We start from the raw sequence: 21,456 nt of genomic DNA, 5'->3' as shown, positions 1-21,456 counted from the left end.
TGCCTTCTTTTAAATAGATTTTCAATTTATTTTCATCTGAAGGACAAAATTCCTTCAGTATTTGTGAGTTTTCTTTATTACTGGCATGTGTAACAGATCCAGATTAGAGGATTGTTATTTCTTAAGTGATGTGAAATGACAACACTCCAACAACACCATCCGGAGAATGAATCTAACTGAATGCTTGAGATTGCATCCACAGTGACACCATCTCAGAGTCACATATCCTTTTCCCAGTTATTTATAACTTAGAATTTTTCAACCATTGCATCTTAGCCTTATAAAATCATTGAACTAATTAAGATTATGTGGAACAAATTCCATAGCTGATACATTTTAATTCTTTGCAATAAGAATAAAACTGGTTCACCGAAGCACATGCTCAACTTTTATCCTTATTACTTTTTAAAATACCACCGTATAAATTTGAAGGTGCCTTTTGAAACAGCGTCCTGTGAAAATTCACACTCCACACTAAGAATTGCATTTGGTGGTTTGGGGGTCAACACAATTTGGAAGAGAGAGCAAGCACAATGTACCATCAGCATGCTGTGGATCTGTGCTGTGGGATTCATTAAACCACATTCTGACTACTAATTAAATCCCCAGAGCTGGACAAGCTTTACAGTTAGCTACAGCTGTGGCCAACACCTGACATCTAGTAACACACATTATTCTCAGTCCATGAATTTCAAAGTCCTGGCAACCGTACCACAAATCACGGCATCTCTTGCTTGGGCTCACTTTTTACTCTCCAGCTAATCACTAGACCCAATAAGGAAAGAACATGATTGATTGGCTAAAACACAGGTTACATAGCAACTATTCTGACCAGCTATGTTTTGGGGCCAACATATTGGCCGGAATTCTCCAGTCATTGGGATTCTTTGTTCCCACTGCCCGCAGGTCTCCCGGCGATGTGAAGTGGCTTCAATGGGAAATCCCATTGACAAGTAGCGGGACTAGTGAATCCCGAATGGTGCGCCGCCAAGAAACATACTGCTAGGGGACCGGAGAATCCAGCCCATTAAGTAGTCAATTACGGGCCACTATTGGGGCAATGGTGGCTGGCCTGTCTGATGCCTTGCCTGCCTCAGATTAAAATCACTGTGAGATCAGGGCAGTCGGGAACCGACAGCGGTAGCAAGCACTTCATACCTCCTGGAAAAAGGCAGAGGCTGAGGCTCCTCCATCAGTCCATGCTGGTTCCCCTTACTTGCCTGACTTGCAGTCATGCCTTCCTCTCCCTGACCATTGATCAACTCTAAGGTTCTGCCTAAGGGGACTCTAAGGGGAGTGACCTCCTCCTGAAAAAAGATGTCTCGGTAACTCTCCCCTGATACCCACAATGTCCATAACTCAGACTTGGAGCCTAAGTTGCATAAGCTGCAGACACTTTCTGCAGATATTTGTCCCGGATTGCAGTGCATGCCACAGATTCCAACATGCTGCAGTCACGGTACATCACCAGCTCTGCATATCTGTCCGACATGATTTATTTAATTAGTCAATTAGTTCATCATTTACACAGATAAATTAACAGGAATTTGCACTCACCTAGTTTGAAGACAAGGAAGGAAATTCACCAACCACTGGAGGCTGAAATAAAGTAGAAATAGGAGCAGCTCTCTGCCCCTCTGCCCTGAATTAGCACCTGAACCAAATTCTGAACTCCTCACTCAGGCATAGCTTTGTGCCCATGCACCCCTTTCTATAGAATGACACATGCTAATGCGTTTCAACTTACATAATTTTTAAAACACACTCTAATTCATCAACATTAATGATATTGCTCACAATTTAAAACAAAGTACAATAGCACTTATTGTAATTCGCACCTCTTTTTCTGTTTCTTCTTGCTTCTGCGGATGGTCTTTTTCAGGGATCGCAAGCTTTTCTATATGTTTCCCAAGTTGGCAGAAGGGTGTATTCTCACTAGAAAGGCTGCTATTCTGATTTCCACAGGCAGCACGCTTTCTTTTTCTCATCAAATATGCCATGCTGTGGGGTAACACTGTGACATTATCTTCAGAAGGCATAGGTCCATATAACTCATCTGATGCTTCACAGATATAGAGTTCAGTGATCTTGTTAGGCGTATGTTCAGTTTGAGACCCATAGTCAGGAAATGCAGTAATCGATCTGAGTTTTTTGACTTTTAGCTGACTTGGTGAACTTACTGCATTGTTTGCATTTTTATATGGAGAAGAATTGGAAGATGCTACCTCAGGAATTGAGGCATAATCTAACTCCTCACCATCACTTTCCAAATTCCATTCTGCTGGGTGCAACAAGACTCCATATCGACAACCTCCATCAAGCTCTCTATTCCTAATGGGCTGTTCGGACACCCTGCACAATTCCAAAGGTTCCTCGACAGAGACCAGAGTGAGGGGACTCTTATTCTCTAAACTTTTAACACCATCTCCTGTGGGATCATTACTTTCAGTTTTGTTCATCTTGTATGGCCATTCTTGTTCACAACCAATCAAATGCTCATCTTCTGGGTCATATGTCAACTCCTCCAAACACATGACTGCTGCAGAAATTGGTAACTTCTGATGATTTGCACTGTATGTTGATTCCATTCCAGTTTCTTTATTAGAAGCATCCACAAGTGTGCAGGAACCATGAGCAGCATTGCATTTTATATTAAACCAAGGGCTTTCTGCTTGACCTTTCCGTGTTGCTAAGAGTCTTGTTGATGCACAAACCATTAAGAGTCAATGGTCTTAGCCCAAATGTCAACACATCAGCCATACACCTACACAAGAAGATGAAAAAATATAGCATTAATTTCACTGAAATATTTTTAATAGAGGGGGCTGTCTAAAATGGGTTTACTTCTAATTTACGGGGAAAGTCATTCATCTACCCACAATAGAATATCATCAAATTGGCATTTTCTTTAACTTAACAATGTCATTTCGGGTTGTTATGGGTGTTGGGTATATTAATGCTTTCAGTAAACAAAATAATAAATTCAGTTAGATTAAGATAACAGAACTAAATAGTAAACATGTAACTGTGACTTGCCAAAATGAAATGCTTCATTTTAAAATTGATATAATTCCTTTAGAATTACTTGCAATTATGGACCAACTCACATTTTATGTTTTGTAAAGGGAGAGAAGATGAGTAATCAAACTGTGCTGACCAGAGAAGAGTGAATGTTACAGAACACTGCAGTTAAATGCAGATAAGCTGTTGCAGGTTGAAGTGGGTATATTTTCCTCTGGTTATTATTAGTAACAAAGTAAACGGGCATTATAACGCAGGGAAAGCTAATGTGCAAAGAGGAAATTATCCCCAGTGTGGACATCAAGAGCTTTCAGTTAAACATTTTGTTATATGTGGCATCATGAAGTCAAGGTAGTCACTGATGCTTCAGCTTCACAGCCGTTAGTATAAATGGCATTGGCAGAACCATCTTCTTAAGCTTTAATGTTAAAAGGTTAAAACAACTCCAATTGGTGTACCCTTGAGTGCTTATCTTGGGAAGAAGCCAGTTGCCCAATCAGCAGTTTTCTCAGGTCAGCAATTACTTTACAAAGGATTATACAGATAGATGGTTACAAGGAGATCAAAACTGGGAAATTAATATTCAGGATACTTGACCTTTCGGAAGAATCAGAGGAAAGGAAAAGGTGTTGGGGTAGCACTGTTAATAATAGATTAAATGACAGTTTTGATCTAGACTCAGATAATGTAGAGTCCATTTGGGTGAAAGTAAAAAAACAGAAAGGGAAAGAAGACATTGGTAGGTGTTGTATATAGACCCCCAAACAGTAGCCACATTGTAGAAAAGGGTATAAATCAACAAATAATAGGAGCATGTAAAAAGAATAGAACAATAATTATGGTTGATCCGGCAGGTTGTCCAGGTGGCACAGCCAGGGTGCCAGACTGGCAGTGCCAAGCTGCCCTAGTGCCCAATGACCCCCTCTAAAAGGGTGACCCTGGGACCCCTGTAATAGGGGCACCCCCATGGACCCCTGTAATAGGAGGAACCCCACAGGGACCCCTGTAATCGGGGCACACCCCACATCAAATAGAGCTAAGTGCAGAGAGATCAGACGCTTGAGTAATTGGTGTGCACTTAATGTACTTTCATCTCTTTGATGTGGCCCCTGTTTACAAACATTGAGGTTTCACCACTTTCATCTCTTTAGTGTGGTCAATGTTTACAAACATTGGGGTATCACATTTAGGCAACTGAAGTGTGAAGGGATATGAATGGATCAAAGCTGCAGATGGTTTTTAGTAGCTTTCAATCACAAACCACTACTCCAAAGCCATGAATGGATTGCAGACAGTGGGTCTGTGGGAACCAGACGTAGGCACTGCTCCTCTCCTTCAAGGAATGGACATGTGGAACTGCAAGGCAAGTATTACAGCTAAAATACTTCCCACAGACCCTGTCTGGACTGCTCTATAGCTCCCAAAAAAGGGTCTCTTTTCTTGAGGGGGAGTCTGTTGCGGGGGGATTGCCTTAGTCAGATCCTGGGAGGATCCCTTTAGTCAGGGGTTGCTGGGGGGGGGGGGGAGTCAATTTAGTCAGGGGGTCCCTGTGGGTGTCTCCCTATTACAGGGGTCCCTGTAGGGGGCTATCACTATTACAGGGGTCCCTTTGGGCTTCCCCGTATTACAGGGGTCCCAGAGGGGTGGGGGGGGGCTGGTTTGGGTCACTTCTGTACTTGCGTGTGTGGTGGGCACCCAGGCTATCCAGGGTTGGGGGCTGCTGCACAGTGCGGAGGGGGGGTGGGGGTGGAGGGTGTTCGGGGCTGATTTGTGATGTGGGGGGCGGATGGGTTTGGATGGTCTTTACCATCATGGCCCTGGCATGGAGGACCTTGTGGTGGACCAAGGAGGAAACTTTTGCCCTGTCGGCCCACTGCGAGGTCCACCAAGTCAGGTTCACAATTGTAGAGACCATAAGAGAACCTCGGCCACATGATTCCTGGTCACGGGAACCGGAGAATCACAGGAGGGCAGAGCATAGGATGTCGGGCCAGCTAAATAAATGCACTTGGGTCATTACGACCATTTGCAATTATTTCCATGCTTCCACTGGTGTGCGGAGTGGAACTTGTTCACGCTGCTAGCAGGCGGTCAGAACATGCCATTTGTTTCGGCGCCTGGTACCGATCCCGATTTTGCCTCGACACCTGATTCTCCGTCCGATCAGGGAATACATTTCGGGTATCCAAGGGACTGAGAATCCCGCCCAGAATCTTTAAGTGAATCCCATCAGTCTTGTGTAGTTTATGTGACGTGTCAGTTGTGAACCCTCAAGGATAATAGGGGGCAACTATTCTTACCACTGATTGTTCTAAGAGGACTGGAGGCTGTGTGGTTGAACATACAGGGGCAGGATTATCCGACACCCCGCCGGGTCAGAGAATCCCGGGGGGGGGGGGGGGGGGGGGGGGGGGGCGGGCGGTGTGAATCCCACCCTACCTCTCCGACGGCTGCTGTATTCTCTGGCACCAGTTTTCAGACGGGGGCGGGATCACGCCACGCTGGTCGGGAGCCGTTGGCAGTGGCACCCACGGCAATTTTCCAGGCCCCGATGGGCAGAGGCCGTCGGTTTCTGGCCAGTCCCACCGGCGTGAAATGGGCATGGTCCACACCTGGCTGGTAGGCCGGCTGGTGTGATTCTTGGGGGGATGCGGGGCGATCCGGCCCCGGGGGAGGGGGGGAGGCCATTGTGGCCTGGCCCGCGATTGGGACCCACGGGTCTGCAGGGGGGCCTGTGCCATGGTGGCACTTTTTCCTTCCACACCGGCCCTTGTAGGGCTCCGCCATGGCCGACATGGAGAAGACACCCCCCTGTGCATGCACAAGAATACGCCAGCCGGTCTGCGCATGCGGGGAACCACGCTGGTGGTTCTGCGCATGCGCTAACTCTGCCAGCCCTTCAGCGCCGGTTGGCATGGTACCAACCCCTCCGGCGCTGGCCTAGTCCCCGGAAGTGCAGAGGATTCCGCAATGTCTGGTTGGCCCGACGCCGGAGTGGTTCGCGCCATTTTTTTACGCCGACGTCGGACCATCGGGGGATTCGGGAGAATCCCGCTCAAACTGTTCATTGTCAGCATGCAACTAAATATATATCTTCAACATATAGTCTTAACGAGCTGCTATCTTCATACCAACTTCTCTCAGACTTTCTCTACACAGAGCCACCATCATGTGAGTCTCGACACCCTAATGTGGGTGCTACTGTTTCCCTAGTCCGACATTCATCCTTACTAACCCAAACACCCTTCTACTATATCTCTCCTCAATTCCTTACCCAAATATAATGGCAATATATATTTTTTTAGCTACATCTTCTCACCTGAAGTCTCTGACTTTACAAATTCGAATGGCCTGGAGGCTCTATGACCCTTCCAGTTATCATTTTCTTACCATCCGGAGGAGTGGTAATCTCTGTTGTTCCAGGCAAATTTTTCTGAGTTGAAATTGTTGTACTTAGCGTTTCAAATACCCAAGCTTCAATATGTGGTTCACGTCTTGCACTCTTTATGTTATGGTTTTCTTTGTTGCCAATCAGTCAGCTTTGATCTGATACCATGGCCTTATCTTGTTCCTTCCGGAGGGCATGTTCAGTCATATCACCCATAGTTTTCTTTTTCCATGGGGTCCACCATGACCTTCCTGGAACTTGACATTTCAAAAATTAAACCTTCATGACCACTTGCTTCACAATTTTACCCAAATATTTGTCTATTCCTTCATTTTCCAGTTATTGTCCAAGCCTATTAATCTCTTTATTCAGCTCAGCAACTACTCTGGTGAGTTCAGTTGTCTTCATTTCAGAGTTATCTGCAGAACCCTTATACAAATGTAACAAGTTCACCTGGGCATTCAGCTCCTCTCAGAATCTTTCTCCCATGGGTACAAACTGCTCCTTAGATGCTCTCAATTCACTGAATCTGATTATTACAATTTTATTTATCTGCTTTTAAAGTCTGGATTTGGTCTTCCATGCTGCACATCTCATTTTTCAACTTCTTCAGACCGGACCAAAGTTACAACAGAATTCTGCATTCAGCCAAGTGTTCTAATACATCAGCAATTCCTTTTCCTGTTTCAGGCATTTTTCACAATGCTTAACATATACTTCTGATACTTGAAGTTCATCCTTTATCCTTGTCCTTTACTTTGGTTTCATTGTAGGACAGGTCTGTCTCTGGTGAAGTCTCAACTTGTTTCAGTTCTGTCATCATGCTTCTCATAGCTTCAGTATCCGCTCGCAGCTTGGAAAGCTCTGCAGCGTTTCATTTTGATTCCTCCTTCCTTTCATTCAGCTGGTTCTTCTAACTAACAATATCCATGTTCATCTTCGCTTTCAATGAAGTATTCTACATACACTGTGGAATTGGAGCCACAAATTTCTACTTTTTGTTGCTACTTACAGAAGAATTCTTCATGTTTTCCTTTTCCTTCTGCAGTCTTTCATTTAGCAGTTTGCCGTTTGCGTTTTACTTCATCACTTTTTCCACATGCTGATCCAGCATTAACAAAATTGGTTTCCATTCATTTACTATATTTCTTTGGATATTTAGGCTGGAATTCTCTGGTCGTTGCGATTCATTTTTCCTGCCAGCAGCGCAGCCCCTCCCATGAATCTCCCGGCATTGTGGGGTGGTTTGAATGGGAAATCTCATTGACAAGCAGCGGGAAGATAGGATCTGCAGCCAGCGAGCAGATTGTCGCTGAGAAACACACGGCTGGGGAAGCAGAGAATCCCGACTATAATGTTTTCTCATGTTTCTTTCCAAATATCCAAACATTTGTTTTCAGCTCTGCATTCTCTTTCTTCTACTCTCCTGGAATATTGAACGTTGCTACGTCTTCACTGTCAACTGTTTCTTCAGTTTATTCAGAGTGACATTGAACATTTTGTTTCTCTTCGTAATTTTCCAGAGGAGCAAACTGCGACCAGAGTGTGTGAAGATCATTCCTTTGTGAAGACCAATTGATTTTTTTAGTTTTATTGTATTTCATCAGAGTGTCCTTAACTTTGTTCTGCTGTTTTTCCATTCTGTTGTCCAAAGCAGCCTTCATTTCTTCAAGCTACTGTCGCGTTATGCATTGTTTTTGAATTTGATCTTGAAGGACAATTAGCTGTTCTTTCAACTGTTCATTTTCGTGATCAACTCTTGCCTTCTCACTTTGTACTTCATTGCATTGCTTTGGTGCTACTGATAGCTCCAATATAGCCTTTTCTTAAGTAGCATTCAATTTTCTTTTTAACTCATTATGTTGTTCCTGGGGCACATATTAGCTCCTCAGAGATCTTTCAAAGCGCAAACTTTTTTGAGTACCTTTTCTGCCGGGATTTCCAGTGGCGGCATGTGAGGGGTGGTCATTCACTATGTAGCTCCAACCAGGATCCGTGTTCTTTAGGCATTTTTGCCTGATATGTCGGGATATTTTTGTAGGAAAGCATTCTGGATTGGCAATAAAGGGTTCCTGCACAGAACACATGCCAAAAAGAAAAGGAAACAAAAGACCCACGGAAGATCATTCTTCAGCAGACTAGGAGGTTTCATGCAGTTCATCATCAGAGAAAATGGCAGCGGCAGCGTTGTCGACGATGGCCACCCTGATAATAGCGGACCTGCTCTCTGGTGTGCTCACAAAGGAGTTTGACAAACACTTTGACACGCAATGGAAGTTGGTGTCGGGGAGTCTATGAAAATCGATTGAGGAAGCACTGGGCCCCATCCAGGTGAAACTTGATAAGACCGCCGAGGCAGTAAAGAAGCATGGCAAGGTGCTAGAGGCTGTGGAGAAAGCGCTGACTAGGCAAGGTGAGCAGCTTGCGTCGTTGAATGCCGAAATGGCGGTGGTGGCAGAGGAGAATAATAGATTGAAGGCTTCAGTCTATGATCTAAAAATCGGTCAGGGAGGCAGAACCTCAGAGTTGTAGGATTGCCGGAAAGGGTGGGGGACCCATATCTATCGCCGATGTTTGGGAAGATGATGGGCAAGGGTATTCTCGCGCCCCCTCTGGGCAATCAATTGCATAATAATATTTTGAGTCATATCTGAAGCACCTGTTAATAATTCCCCGAGCATTTCTGGGGTTCATTTATCACTACTCCAAACTTGTAGGGCGGGATTCTCCGAGCCCTGGGCCAGAGAATCGTCACAACCGCGCTGTGACGCCCCGACGCCGGCGCGCAATTCTTCGAGGTGCAGAGAATCGGCGCCTGCCACAGGTAGGGCTGCCGATTCTCCGGCCCGGATGGGCCGAGCGGCTGCGCGGATACGACAGAGTCCCGCCGGCGCCGTTCACCCCTGGCCGCTGCTAGCGGGAACTCTGTGCGAAGGGTCGCGGGGTGACCTGTGGGGCGGGGAAAAGCACTCCTTCACTGAGGGGGGCCTCCGATGGGGTCTCGCCCGTGATCGGAGCCCACCGATCGGCGGGCTGGCTTCTACCCCCCCCCCCCCCCCGGGCCTACTTTATTGCGCGGTCGATCTCTGAACCCCGACGCCATGTTGAGTCGGGGCCAGCGCGCTGAAGAAGTCCCCCGCACTACTCATGTGCGAGTTTGCGCAGTGCCCATTTGGCGCCAGGAAGGGAGGCTGGAGCGGCGTGAACCACTCCAGCGCCATGCTGGACCCCTGTGGGGGACAGAAATGGTCATCCCCGTGCCCGTTTCGCGCCGTCGTGAAACACGACAGCATTCACGACGGCGCGAACACTTCATCTCCATTTTGGACAATCACCCCCGTAATCTGCCAGATCTGATAAAAAATACTTCATCCTCATTCCTTTTGTTTGCAACTCTTCTGTTTACTGACACCTGAACAGAAGGTTTTTTTTTCAACAGATTGACAATTCGAGGGGATTTTGATTTTTTTCATTGGGTCAAGATTTAAAAAAAAATCTAAATGGTTGTATTTTTCACTGCCAGCTCTATGAGATTCTTAGCGATGTACGTTTTTAATGTCCATTTCAAAGGATTCCCATTACTATTACATGGCTCTTGAAGACTGTGAATACATAGTGAATACTGAGTGAGTGGTAATGGAGGAATTCATGGAATGCATGGAGGGAACATCTGGAACATGCAAAGGCATGGGAAACATGAGAGAACATGGAGGGGCAGAAACTTGTCCACTCAGATTGCTGGGAGACAAAAACATGGCAGGTAAGGAGCAAAGATGACGGGCTCATGTTTCACAAATTGGGATATAGTCCAACTCGTGTTTGCCAAGCCCAGGACAAAAGTCAGGCTCCATGTCTCAGTAATCCCTACTTTGTCTGATTTCTTCTAACATATGATTGCCTTCAGCTCCCCTCTTTTATTATGGACATTGTGCTAATTGCTGCACAGTCATTTCACTATTTTTTAATGAAATTTCCTCTTACTTAATGATTAACCATCTTTTTAGAGTTCTATTCTATAACACTCTTCATTTCCTTGCCATCAATGTCTTCTCTTACTTTATTCTTTCTCAGGTTCTCCTACCCCATTCTGTCTACATTTAGGTTGCTTACCTTGCTTGTAGATCCACCCTCTCCCCACTCTCTTGCTGGTTTAAAGCTCTCCACTCCAACCCCCATAAATTACCACAGTCTCATGGAATCAATAAAGAAAAGAGGTTCTTCCCAGCATTGACTAAACAGTGGGAAAGGTCCCCCCCCCTATCCATCCACAGAGTACTTTCTGGCGGCAAAGACCGGTTATTTGCCGGCAACAGGAAATTCTGGTCCTGCCGAGGTTTACGGTAGCTTGGCATAGGGATTATCCCTTGAAAGGGATTATGAAAGGCAACTTGCAAGGGACATCAAAATAAATAACTATATTACACTATAACTAATTAAGCAACTATATAAAGGGAAAGCTAGTGGTGAAGAGCAATGTAGGCCCACTAAAAGCTGAAAATGGAGATTTTGTCAGTGATAATGGGGAAATAACAGACATGTTCAACAATTACTTTGCCTCACATTTACAGTTGGAAGGGAGGATAACTTTCCGGCAGTCCCAAACAAATTAATAGTCGATAGGGGACAGGGACTTCATACAATTATCGTAAGTGCAGCATCAGTAACTTGGAAATTATTGGAACTAAAGAGTGACAAATCCCCAGGACTTGACAGCTTACATCCAAGGGTGTTAAAGGAAGTAGGGGAGCACACTGTAAATGTCCTTATTATAATCTTCCAGAATTCTTTAGATTAAGGAGTAGACCCTCTAGATTGGAAAATTGCACATGTCACTCCAGTTTTTAAGAAGGGTGAAAGGGGGAAACCAGGGAATCACAAACCAGTTAGCCGAACATCTGTGGTGGGGGAATTGCTGGAGTCTATATTCAGGGATGGCGTAACTGAAAACCTTGAAAATTTTCGGTTAATCCGGGAGAGCCAGCATGGATTCATGAAGGAAAGGTCACGCCTGACTAAACTTATTGAATTTTTTGAAGAGGTGACTAAGGTGGTGGACAGGGCACTGTCAATGAATGTTATTTATATGGACTCCCAGATGGTATTTGATAAAGTCACACACAAGAACTGTTAATTAAGGTGGAAGCCCATGGAGTTGAGGGCAAATTATTGACATGGTTAGGCAATTGGTTGAGTGGCAGGCAACACATAGTGGGAATAATGGTTAATTACTCTAATTGGCAGAAGGTGACTAGTGGTGCACCACAGGGACATGTGTTGCGGCCTCAATTATTCATTAATGATTTAGATAGTGACGTAGAAAGTCATATATCCAAATTTACGAATGAAACAAAGTTAGATGGTGTTTTAGACAGTCTAGATGAGAGCATAACATTGCAAGGAGATATTGACAGACTAGGTGAATGAGCAAAATTGTGGGGGATGGAATTTAATGAAAACAAGTGTGAGGTTATCCATTTTGGACCAAAAGAGGATTGTGTAGAGACTTTCTAAATGGAAAGTAGTGAGCTGGTTTTCAAAAATGAGACCTGGATTACAGGGGTTGAGCTATGAGGAGAGGTTTTCACTAGAATTTAGAAGGTTAAGGGGTGATCTGATCGAAATATTCAAGATATTAACTGGGAAAGACAGGGTAGATAAAGATAAACTATTTCCACTGGTTGGAGATTCTAAAACCAGGGGGCATAGTCTAGAAATTAGGGGAGGTGTTCGGAAGAATTTCTTCACTCAAAGGGTGTTAGAGGTTTTGAACTGTCTCCCACAAATTGTAATTGAAGCGAGATCAGTTGTTAATTTTAAATCTGAGATAGATAGGTTTTTGTTAAGCAAAGAAATTAAGGGATATGGGCAAAGACAAGTAGATGTAGTTAAGCCTCATATCAGCCATGATCTTAGTGAATGACGGGACAGGCCTTCTCCTGTTCCTATGTTCCTAAGTTTGTGTGCCCCACAACCTCCGCCACCTGCTTTGGGGAATCGCCATCAGCGGAAGCAGAAAATCCCGCTGATTGGGAGGGCTGAAAATTTTCAGCCAATGCGAACTGTAGAAAAGTCACTAAAACCCAGAGTATATCACTAAACTTATGAAGATGTCTCACAACACCAGGTTAAAGTCCAACAGGTTTATTTTGAATCACTAGCTTTCGGAGCGTAACTCCTTCATCAGGTGAGTCGCCTGATGAAAGAGATGCGCTCCGAAAGGTAGTGATTCGAAACAAACCTGTTGGACTTGTTGGACTCTAACCTGTTGTTGTAAGACTTCTTACTGTGCCCATCCCAGTCCAACGCTGGCATCTCCACAACATGGCTACCACTAGACTTATTATATGCTTAAAATTCAGGTTTCATGCAAGAGAGCAATGCAATGTGGGCAGCACGGCAGCATTGTGGATAGCACAAATGCTTCACAGCTCCAGGGTCCCAGGTTCGATTCCGGCTTGGGTCGCTGTCTGTGCGGAGTCTGCACATCCACCCCGTGTGTGCGTGGGTTTCCTCCGGGTGCTCCGGTTTCCTCCCACAGTCCAAAGATGTGCAGGTTAGGTGGATTGGCCATGATAAATTGCCCTTAGTGTCCAAAATTGCCCTTAGTGTTGGGTGGGGTTACTGGGTTATGGGAATAGGGTGGAGGTGTTGACCTTGGGTAGGGTGCTCTTTCCAAGAGCCGGTGCAGACTCGATGGGCCGAATGGCCTCCTTCTGCACTGTAAATTCTACGATTCTATGATAATACACAAAACATGCAATGGTCCGCTGCCAGTGTGCAAAATTCCATTTAGACATATCTGAGAAATAGGGCCATGATTTCCCGGCCCTATCATGGTGTGTTTCCCATCGGCGGATGTGGTGGGCTATTTAAATTGCTGTTTACTTCAGCGAGGCTGTAATATCCGGCCAGGTGGGAGGGCAGATAAAATTCTGGCCATGGACAGCTTTTTAACCGAATGTTGCAATAAACTTTAAAAGAAAATCCAATATATTTGGAAGGAAATGGCATATTGAGTAATTAAAGCATGGATAGCAAGCTTCGTGCAGAATTTAATTCATGTGAACTATACAAAAAGAAGAGAAGAGATTTTGCATTGCAGCAATTTTGCAGATAAATGCTGCTGATAGCAGCCCAAGGACTCAGTAACTGGGCACTGCAGTATCAATTCATTTCAGCAGTTTGAAGAGTTGAGATGGAAAATAGCAACAATTTCACTGTTTGTTTTCGATAAATCAATGAATAATTAACTCTCTATCTTTGATATACGGGATAATTGCAAACAGCAATCATTATAATATTCAAACTTCATTCAGATGATTAGATGGAACACAATTTTGAAAAAAATGCCTCTATTGTCCACATTTAGGACTATAACCTGTTTTCAAATTTAACAATAGAGATGGTCAAAAAAAGATACAAAGTTGTTATTGATTTACAACTTCTGGATTTTAATATCATTTTTACTGTTTTAAGATCAGCTGGAGACTATTATTCCATAAAATGTTCATTTAAACCTGTGATAATTAAAATTTAACCTGCTCACTCAAACCTTTGTCTTCAGGCTATTCTTTTTAAAGAGCAAAAATTATTAAATGGCTGGAAACGTCCTTTGCAAAATGTTTAGATGTCTGAAACATACCTTAGGAACATTTGCCACGAAAGCACCTTTTTACAATGACAACATAACAATAGTGATGTGGACTGGGGATTTGCTTGCGGTAAATCTCTAATGCAATGCTTGAAAGTGAAACCTCATTAAATCTCATGCTCTTATTAACTCCCATAGAACCCATAGTATTTGTAACCCAGCCAGTTTTGCAAAGGAAACTCATTGAAGATATTTAAATGAGCCAATGTTTATGGCTCCCCCTGTGACAAGCACATTACCTGTTTAATAAGATTATTCCACATTCTCTTAGCTCCGTTTCTGATCCTAATTCAAAATGATTGTGAACATGGTCAAAAATATTCATTCGCAACTCGAGCTGACAAGACAGTACAATGAGGCTATATCTGAAGACTAGAATAAAATCCTCCCTCCCCCCGACATCCCAGTGCCAAATGTTCCAGCTTGCTGCCTAAAAAATTGTCATCAAAACTATGTGCAAGAATCCCTGGGGCAAAACAGCCTTCTGCAAGCACTCGCCAAGTCATGCATAGAGAGCATGAATCTCTTCTTTAAATACATTGTGAGCTATTCCTCATGCTATGCTAGGCCTCGGGACTGTGGTTCACTTCATCACCTGTAGCACCTGGTGTCAGCTTTTTTACATAATTTACAAATTATGTAAATTTTCTTGTTTTCAATCTCAAACCAATAGCCCCAGTCTAATAATCTTTATTATTAGTGTCACAAGTAGGTTTACATTAACACTGCAATGAAGTTACAGTGAAGTTACTCTGATCTTTCTTTTAACTTTTCAAATAATACCGTGGGCAGCACAAGTGGATAGCACTGTGGCTTCACAGCGCCAGGGTCCCCGGTTCGATTCCCCACTGGGTCACTGCCTGTTCGGAGTCTGCACGTTCTCCCCGTGTCTGCGTGGGTTCCCCCCCGGGTGCTCCGGTTTCCTCCCACAGTCCAAAGACGTGCAGTATAGGTGGATTGGCCATGCTAAATTGCCCTTAGTGACTAAAAAGGTTAGGAGGCGTTATTGGGTTACGGGGATAGGGTGGAAGTGAGGGCTTCAGTGGGTCGGTGCAGACTCGATGGGCCGAATAGCCTCCTTCTGCACTGTATGTTCTATGATCTATGATAACGAGTTTATGATTAATTGTCCTCAAGACCCTTTGAAGTTATATTGTGAAAAGGTACATTGCTGGGTCCTCCTTATAATTGTTGCAAACTTTACAGGGCCTGGTGAAATACGAATAATGGATTCCTGACCAGTAAGAACACGGTTTCAGGCATCATCCTCCAAGGAACATAGAGTCAGATTATCTGATAACATGCCTTTCCTTCATCTTCAGACAGGCTAAGCTGGCACACAATAGGAGCAAAAGAGTGCAGACCTTGGGTGGGTGGTGTCTTCATTGGCCTCACTGAATTTATGAAGGCTGCAGCCGAGCTGGCTGTGGAAGTCAGGGGTTGCTCCTGTGGGGAAGGGCAGATTAGGCTCTCCTAGCAACCTCATGCAGATCACAGCTCCGTCGTTTCATCAAATCCTGACAGTCATAGTGAGTTACATGCAGTCATAGAGTAGAGAAGTGTGAGGTGATTCACTTTGGAAAGAATAACAGAAATGCGGAATATTTGGCTAATGGTAAAATTCTTGGTAGTGCGGATGAGCAGAGGGATCTCAGTGTCCATGTACATAGATCCCTGAAAGTTGCCACCCAGGTTGATAGGGTTGTGAAGAAGGCCTATGGTGTGTTGGCCTTTATTGGTAGAGGGATTGAGTTCCGGAGCCATGAGGTCATGTTGCAGTTGTACAAAACTCTAGTACGGCCGCATTTGGAGTATTGCGTACAGTTCTGGTCGCCTCATTATAGGAAGGACGTGGAAGCTTTGGAACGGGTGCAGAGGAGATTTACCAGGATGTTGCCTGGTATGGAGGGAAAATCTTATGAGGAAAGGCTGATGGACTTGAGGTTGTTTTCGTTAGAGAGAAGAAGGTTAAGAGGTGACTTAATAGAGGCATACAAAATGATCAGAGGGTTAGATAGGGTGGACAGCGAGAGCCTTCTCCCGAGGATGGAGGTGGCTAGCACGAGGGGACATAGCCTTAAATTGAGGGGTAATAGATATAGGACAGAGGTCAGAGGTGGGTTTTTTACGCAAAGAGTGGTGAGGCCGTGGAATGCCCTACCTGCAACAGTAGTGAACTCGCCAACATTGAGGGCATTTAAAAGTTTATTGGATAAGCATATGGATGATAAGGGCATAGTGTAGGTTAGATGGCCTTTAGATTTTTTCCATGTCGGTGCAACATCGAGGGCCGAAGGGCCTGTACTGCGCTGTATCGTTCTATGTTCTATGTTCTATATATAGCTCATGCCGACTGACTGAAACTCGGGGATTCTCTGGTCTACCAGCCACACGCTTCTCGGCGATGCAGCATTCGCTTTCAGCGGGATTCTAAATTCCCGCCACTTGTCAACGGGATTTCCCATTGAAGCCACCCCACATCGCTGGGAAACTCACTGGCAGGGCTGCACTGCCAGTGGGAAAAGTGAACCGCTATGATATGAGAATTCCGGCCTCTATTCTCTATTTTCTCGGCACCAGCGAATCGACAAAGCAGAGCACCAATCCGAGACCCCAAGCCACGCCTGAAGAGGAGGAGCTGGAAGAACCCTCACAGCATTCATCTGAATCCTCCATCAGCACAAGCACACACATCAGTCGTGCATAATTCTAGATTAGACACGGGCTAACTTTCTGGAGAACACCTTACTGACATGTCCCCAGAGCAGTGGGAGGCAGGGACAGCCCTGATCTCTGGCACTCGGAGGGCTGCTGGAGACCAGCCACCCACTCAGTCCAAGTCAGGTAATGAACCTCTGAAAGCAGCTGCCAACTCAACGGGGATGCAACGTCAGAGAGTGGAACATCAGGCAGAGATTTAAAAGTCACTTAGCAGACTAGAAGAAATGATGGAGGAGTGCCCGCGTGTTCTGTCTAATATTGTGGTTCTGACAAATGAGTGTTTCGGAGTCACCATGGGAAGGTTGGCGACCATCATGGAGACTTTGGTTCAGCAGATTTTACCTGATTTGCACTCGGCCCTGTACTCTATGGCCAGAAGCCCTGGTAGACATTTTCAAGACGTAGGCGACATGGGGTCGAGGCATGTTAGCCACTCTCCAGGTGCACCCCATTGTGCAGGAATCAGGCACTCACAGGGAGGAGGAGCATCAGCTGAACACACAGGGGTCTCCTCTCAGGACACTCCAAGGGTGTGCAGCTGCTCATGGGCCCTCTGCCTCTGACCCCAACAACTCCAGCTACTCAGACCACCAGGGGCAGTTCTGCCACTGAGCAGGAGACCCTTATCATGCTGGGGCCCTCCAGGCTTCGGGACATCAGTGGACATCTGCAAATGTCATCACAGGTACCAGAACCTAGCAGTCAGCAGGCTGCCTCCACATCTGCTGTGAATGTTAGGGTTGTGCCCAGACGTACCAGTAGGGTTCGGAAATTTTGATGTGACCTTTGGATCCTAGATCTGCTATCAATGTAAAAAATTGGATTTCTATGAACACATTTGATGGTTATTTGAAAGTTTAGTCTTCGCACCATTGTGTGGTGTCAGGAAATATGTTTAAATCTTTATTTGAATGTGTGATGTAATCATTTCTAACCCTTCTTCCTCAAGGAACACCATTGAGCGAGGGCAGCTCATCAGCATTGTTATTCTAGTGACATTGTGTCTCCTCAATGGTGGCAACAGAGAACAAGGCGTGCGTGAGAGAAGGAGATCCCGAGGCATATGCCTTCATAGAATTTACAGCACAGAAGGAGGCCATTCGGCCCATCGAGTCCACCCCAGCCCTTGGAAAAAGCACCATGCGTAAGCCCATGTCTCCACCTTTTCCCCGCAACCCAATATCCCCAACTAATCTTTCTGACACTAAGGGGCAATTTTGGCACTAAGGGGCCAATCCACCTAACCTGCACATCTTTGGACTGAGGGAGGAAACCAGAGTACGAGGAGGAAACCCACGCAGATACAGGGAGGAAGTGAAAACTCCACACAGACAGTCACCCTTGGCTGGAATTGAACCAGGGGCCCTGGAGTTGTGAGGCAGCAGTGCTAACCACTGTCCCACCGTGCTGCCGTTCTTCTCATTCACCACAATGTTCATATCTTTAGATGACGGCAAATGCCTCCCGTATTCTCTAGATCACTCTTGTTCTTCAGTGGACTTTCAGTTGCCAGAGTGAGCACAGTACACAGGGCACCATAGTCCAAAGCAGAGATAATGACCTGGCGATTCATGAGGCCAAAATATGCAAGTGTGAATACAGGACTTGTTCTCGGTGTTAGTGGTTGGAAATTCACTGAGATAAATGGGAATGGCATTAAAGTTGTGCCAATATACCCTTACTTAACTTTACTCTTCCTAGAGCCTGTCAACAATTAAAGTACCACAAGCATATCTCCCACATCTTCCTTCCTTCATGACTTCATCACGTTCATACTAACCCTCATCAGCTTCCTGAGTGGATGGACCTTCACCTTCTGACAATCACCCTCCCCCACTTCACCTTCTGACAGAGTATCAGCTCTGTGAATTGCTAAATACAGCGATGATGTGAGTAACCCTATCAGAAGTGTATTATGGTGAGCCACCTGCGTGATTCAAGCATTTGATGCGCATCTTCAGAAGCCCTGGGTGGGATTCTCTAATCCCGCGGCCGAGTGTCCATGCCATCGCGTTTTACAACGGCATGAACGGGCTGACCTGACGACTAATTCTGGCCCCTACAAGGGGCCAGCATGGCACTGGAGTGGTTCATGCCGCTCCAGCTGCTGATCCCGGCATGAACTGGGCACCACGGGATCTGTGCATGCCCAGTGGCTTCCTTCCACACGCCGGCCCTGACACAACATGGCGCAGGACTACAGGGTCCGGCATGTAGGAAAAGAGGCCCCCAGCCAGAGAGGCCGGACCGCCTATCGGTGGGCCCCATCGTGGACCAGGCCACATCGGAGGCCCCCCCATCCACCGGGCTTGGACCCCCCTCCACCCCCACCCCACAAGCCGTCCCCGACCCTTCCACGCTGAGGTCCCGTCGGCTGAGAGCAGGTATGGATGGCGCCGGCGGGACTCTGCGTTTTCACAACAGCTGCTCGGCCCACCCCAGGCCGAGAATCAGTGGGGGGGGGAGGGGGGGGGGGGGCATAGAGCGGGCCCAGACCGGCGGCGCGCCAACCACGCTGATGCCAATGGCCCCGATTCTCCGCTCTGCGGAAAATCGTGTGCCGGCGTCGGGGCAGCGTGGCGCGATTCGCACCGGTCGCGGGGATTCTCCGGACCGGCCCCGAGCTGAGAGAATCCCACCCCCTGGGCGGGATTCTCCTGCAATTGGCGGGATGGCCCGACGCCGGCACCAAGAATGGCACGAACATCTCCGACGTCAGGGCAACCGGAAGTTGCTGAATTCTCCGCACGTCCTAGGGCTAGGCTGACGCCGGAGGGGTTAGCGCCGTTCCAACCGGCGCGAGGGGTCTGCGCGAGTTGGCACATGCACAGAACTGCCTGCGTGGTTCCGTGCATACGCAGACCGGCCGGCGTGTTCCTGCAAATGCGCAGGGGGGGTTCTTCTCCGCGCTGGCCATGGCGGAGCCCTGCAGAGGCCGGCGCGGACGGAAGGAGTGCCACAATGGCACAGGCCCGCTCGCAGTTCGGTGGGCCCCGATTCTGTGGGCCAAGCTACCGTGGGGGCCCCCATCCCCGGGGCCGTATCCCCCCACTCCCCCCGAGGACCGTACCAGCCGGCCTACCAGCCAGGTCCCGCCATGTGGGACCACGTCCATTTCACGCCGGCAGGACTGGCCACGAACTGACGCCTCCTCGGCCCATCGGGCCCAGAGAATTGCCGGGGGGGGGCGCTGCCCGAAAACCGGTGCCGGAGAATACGGCAGCCGGTGTCGGAGTGGCGGGATGGGATTCATGCGGCCCTGCCCCGGGGATTTTCCGACCATTCTCCGGTGATTCAAGGGACAAGTGCAGACGTGCCAAGTATTGCCTCTCACCAATTTGTAAATCGGAGATTCTTCTATGATAAATCCTCAGTCTGATGAGCCACCTACATTGTCTGGTCATTCGTCCTGTCTTTTCTGCTCCTGCTCTCGCTCCACTTGGCCATGTCCCTTAGGAGAGGTCTCCTGCTGGAGCTGCACTCAGTGTCACCCCTCCCTCTTTCACCTCCTCCAATGCATTAGGACTCTGACAAAGAAATCATTGAGCCCTGGATCCATTTGTCTTTTTGCCTTGTCTCTGAAATGAAACACTGAAGACAAGAATGATTAAAGGATCAAGAAAGTGAACCTCTGAATATGAAACCCATGGAAATGTAACGATCCAAAACTTTTCCCGCCCTACTTGCAGGATGGCTGCACAGCCTTGTCCCTGAGACGCTAGCACACACAGAATGAAGATACTAAAGTGGCATCCCAGGAATGTGATATCTGGAGCCCTGCACACATAGGTGTGAATGAGATAGTGATTGGTGCTCCAATATTTGATGTGGCATACTAATGACAAATCACTCATGGTCAATAAGTGGATGCCCTTTGGGCCATTTATGAATGCCAATTCTGATGAGCACGTGACTGGCCTCCATTGACGAAATGACATATATGTGTCTCCTTCACTATTGCCTGCATTCATAAAGTCTACATTCCTAAGTGTTACACTTGAGATGCAGCAACTATGATGTGAAGCCACTGAGTTTCGATTATCCGTTTAACAGCCTTAACAAAAGCGTTGGGCTGGATTCTCCGTTCTGGAGACTAAGGGCTAAATTGTCCGCCATCGGGATTCTCCATTTTGCCGGCAGCCTGGGGATTTCCCAATGGCGTGGGGCTGCCCCACAATGGGAAACCCCATTGAGCAGCCGACCAAACGGAGAATCCCGCCGGTGTGCCACACCAGAAACCCGTGCTGACGCCAGTGTAGAATGCGTCGACTTTCACGACAGGAAATTTGGCGGCGCCCCTTCACTGATACCGTTGAGGGGCTAGCACCAGTACTGACTGAAACCCTCGCCTCCTGCGCCGAAAACAGCCAGAGAATGGTCGAGTCCCCGAGCTGTGCATGTGCACGGCTGGTGACCTGCACAGGTCATGCCATTCAACATTGTGCCGGCTGTGCATGTAACCTAATGCACAAACCATGACCCCACAGCCCACCCCCCGGCCACCCCCCACCTTTCCCCCAGCCCTAGCAGATGTCGACCCCCCCCACAGCCAGCGAAACGGTTGAGTATGGCACCGCTGGACACAGTCCGCAGCCGGCTCACCAGCTCAGACCACGAGTCACGCACCATCAGGAACTCAGCCCATTGGGGGCAGAGCATCGCAGGTGGGCCGGCA

The 21,456-nt window shown here is 46.9% G+C and overlaps 1 protein-coding gene across 1 annotated transcript in view; it reads right to left on the bottom strand.

Moving 5' to 3' along the window:
- The window catches only part of stard13b (StAR-related lipid transfer (START) domain containing 13b), a 636,160-nt gene that overhangs the window by 566,263 nt on the left and 48,441 nt on the right, over positions 1-21,456 (bottom strand). Inside the window, exon 2 of the mRNA XM_038817804.1 lies at positions 1,839-2,764. Within this exon, the coding sequence (XP_038673732.1) occupies positions 1,839-2,717 (879 nt within the window). The 5' untranslated portion in view covers positions 2,718-2,764. The remainder of the gene's footprint in view (positions 1-1,838; positions 2,765-21,456) is intronic.

The sequence above is a fragment of the Scyliorhinus canicula genome, chromosome 14 (assembly GCF_902713615.1).
Source record: "Scyliorhinus canicula chromosome 14, sScyCan1.1, whole genome shotgun sequence".
In the NCBI taxonomy this organism is placed as follows: domain Eukaryota; kingdom Metazoa; phylum Chordata; class Chondrichthyes; order Carcharhiniformes; family Scyliorhinidae; genus Scyliorhinus; species Scyliorhinus canicula.
This window is presented reverse-complemented; position numbering and strand designations above follow the sequence as displayed.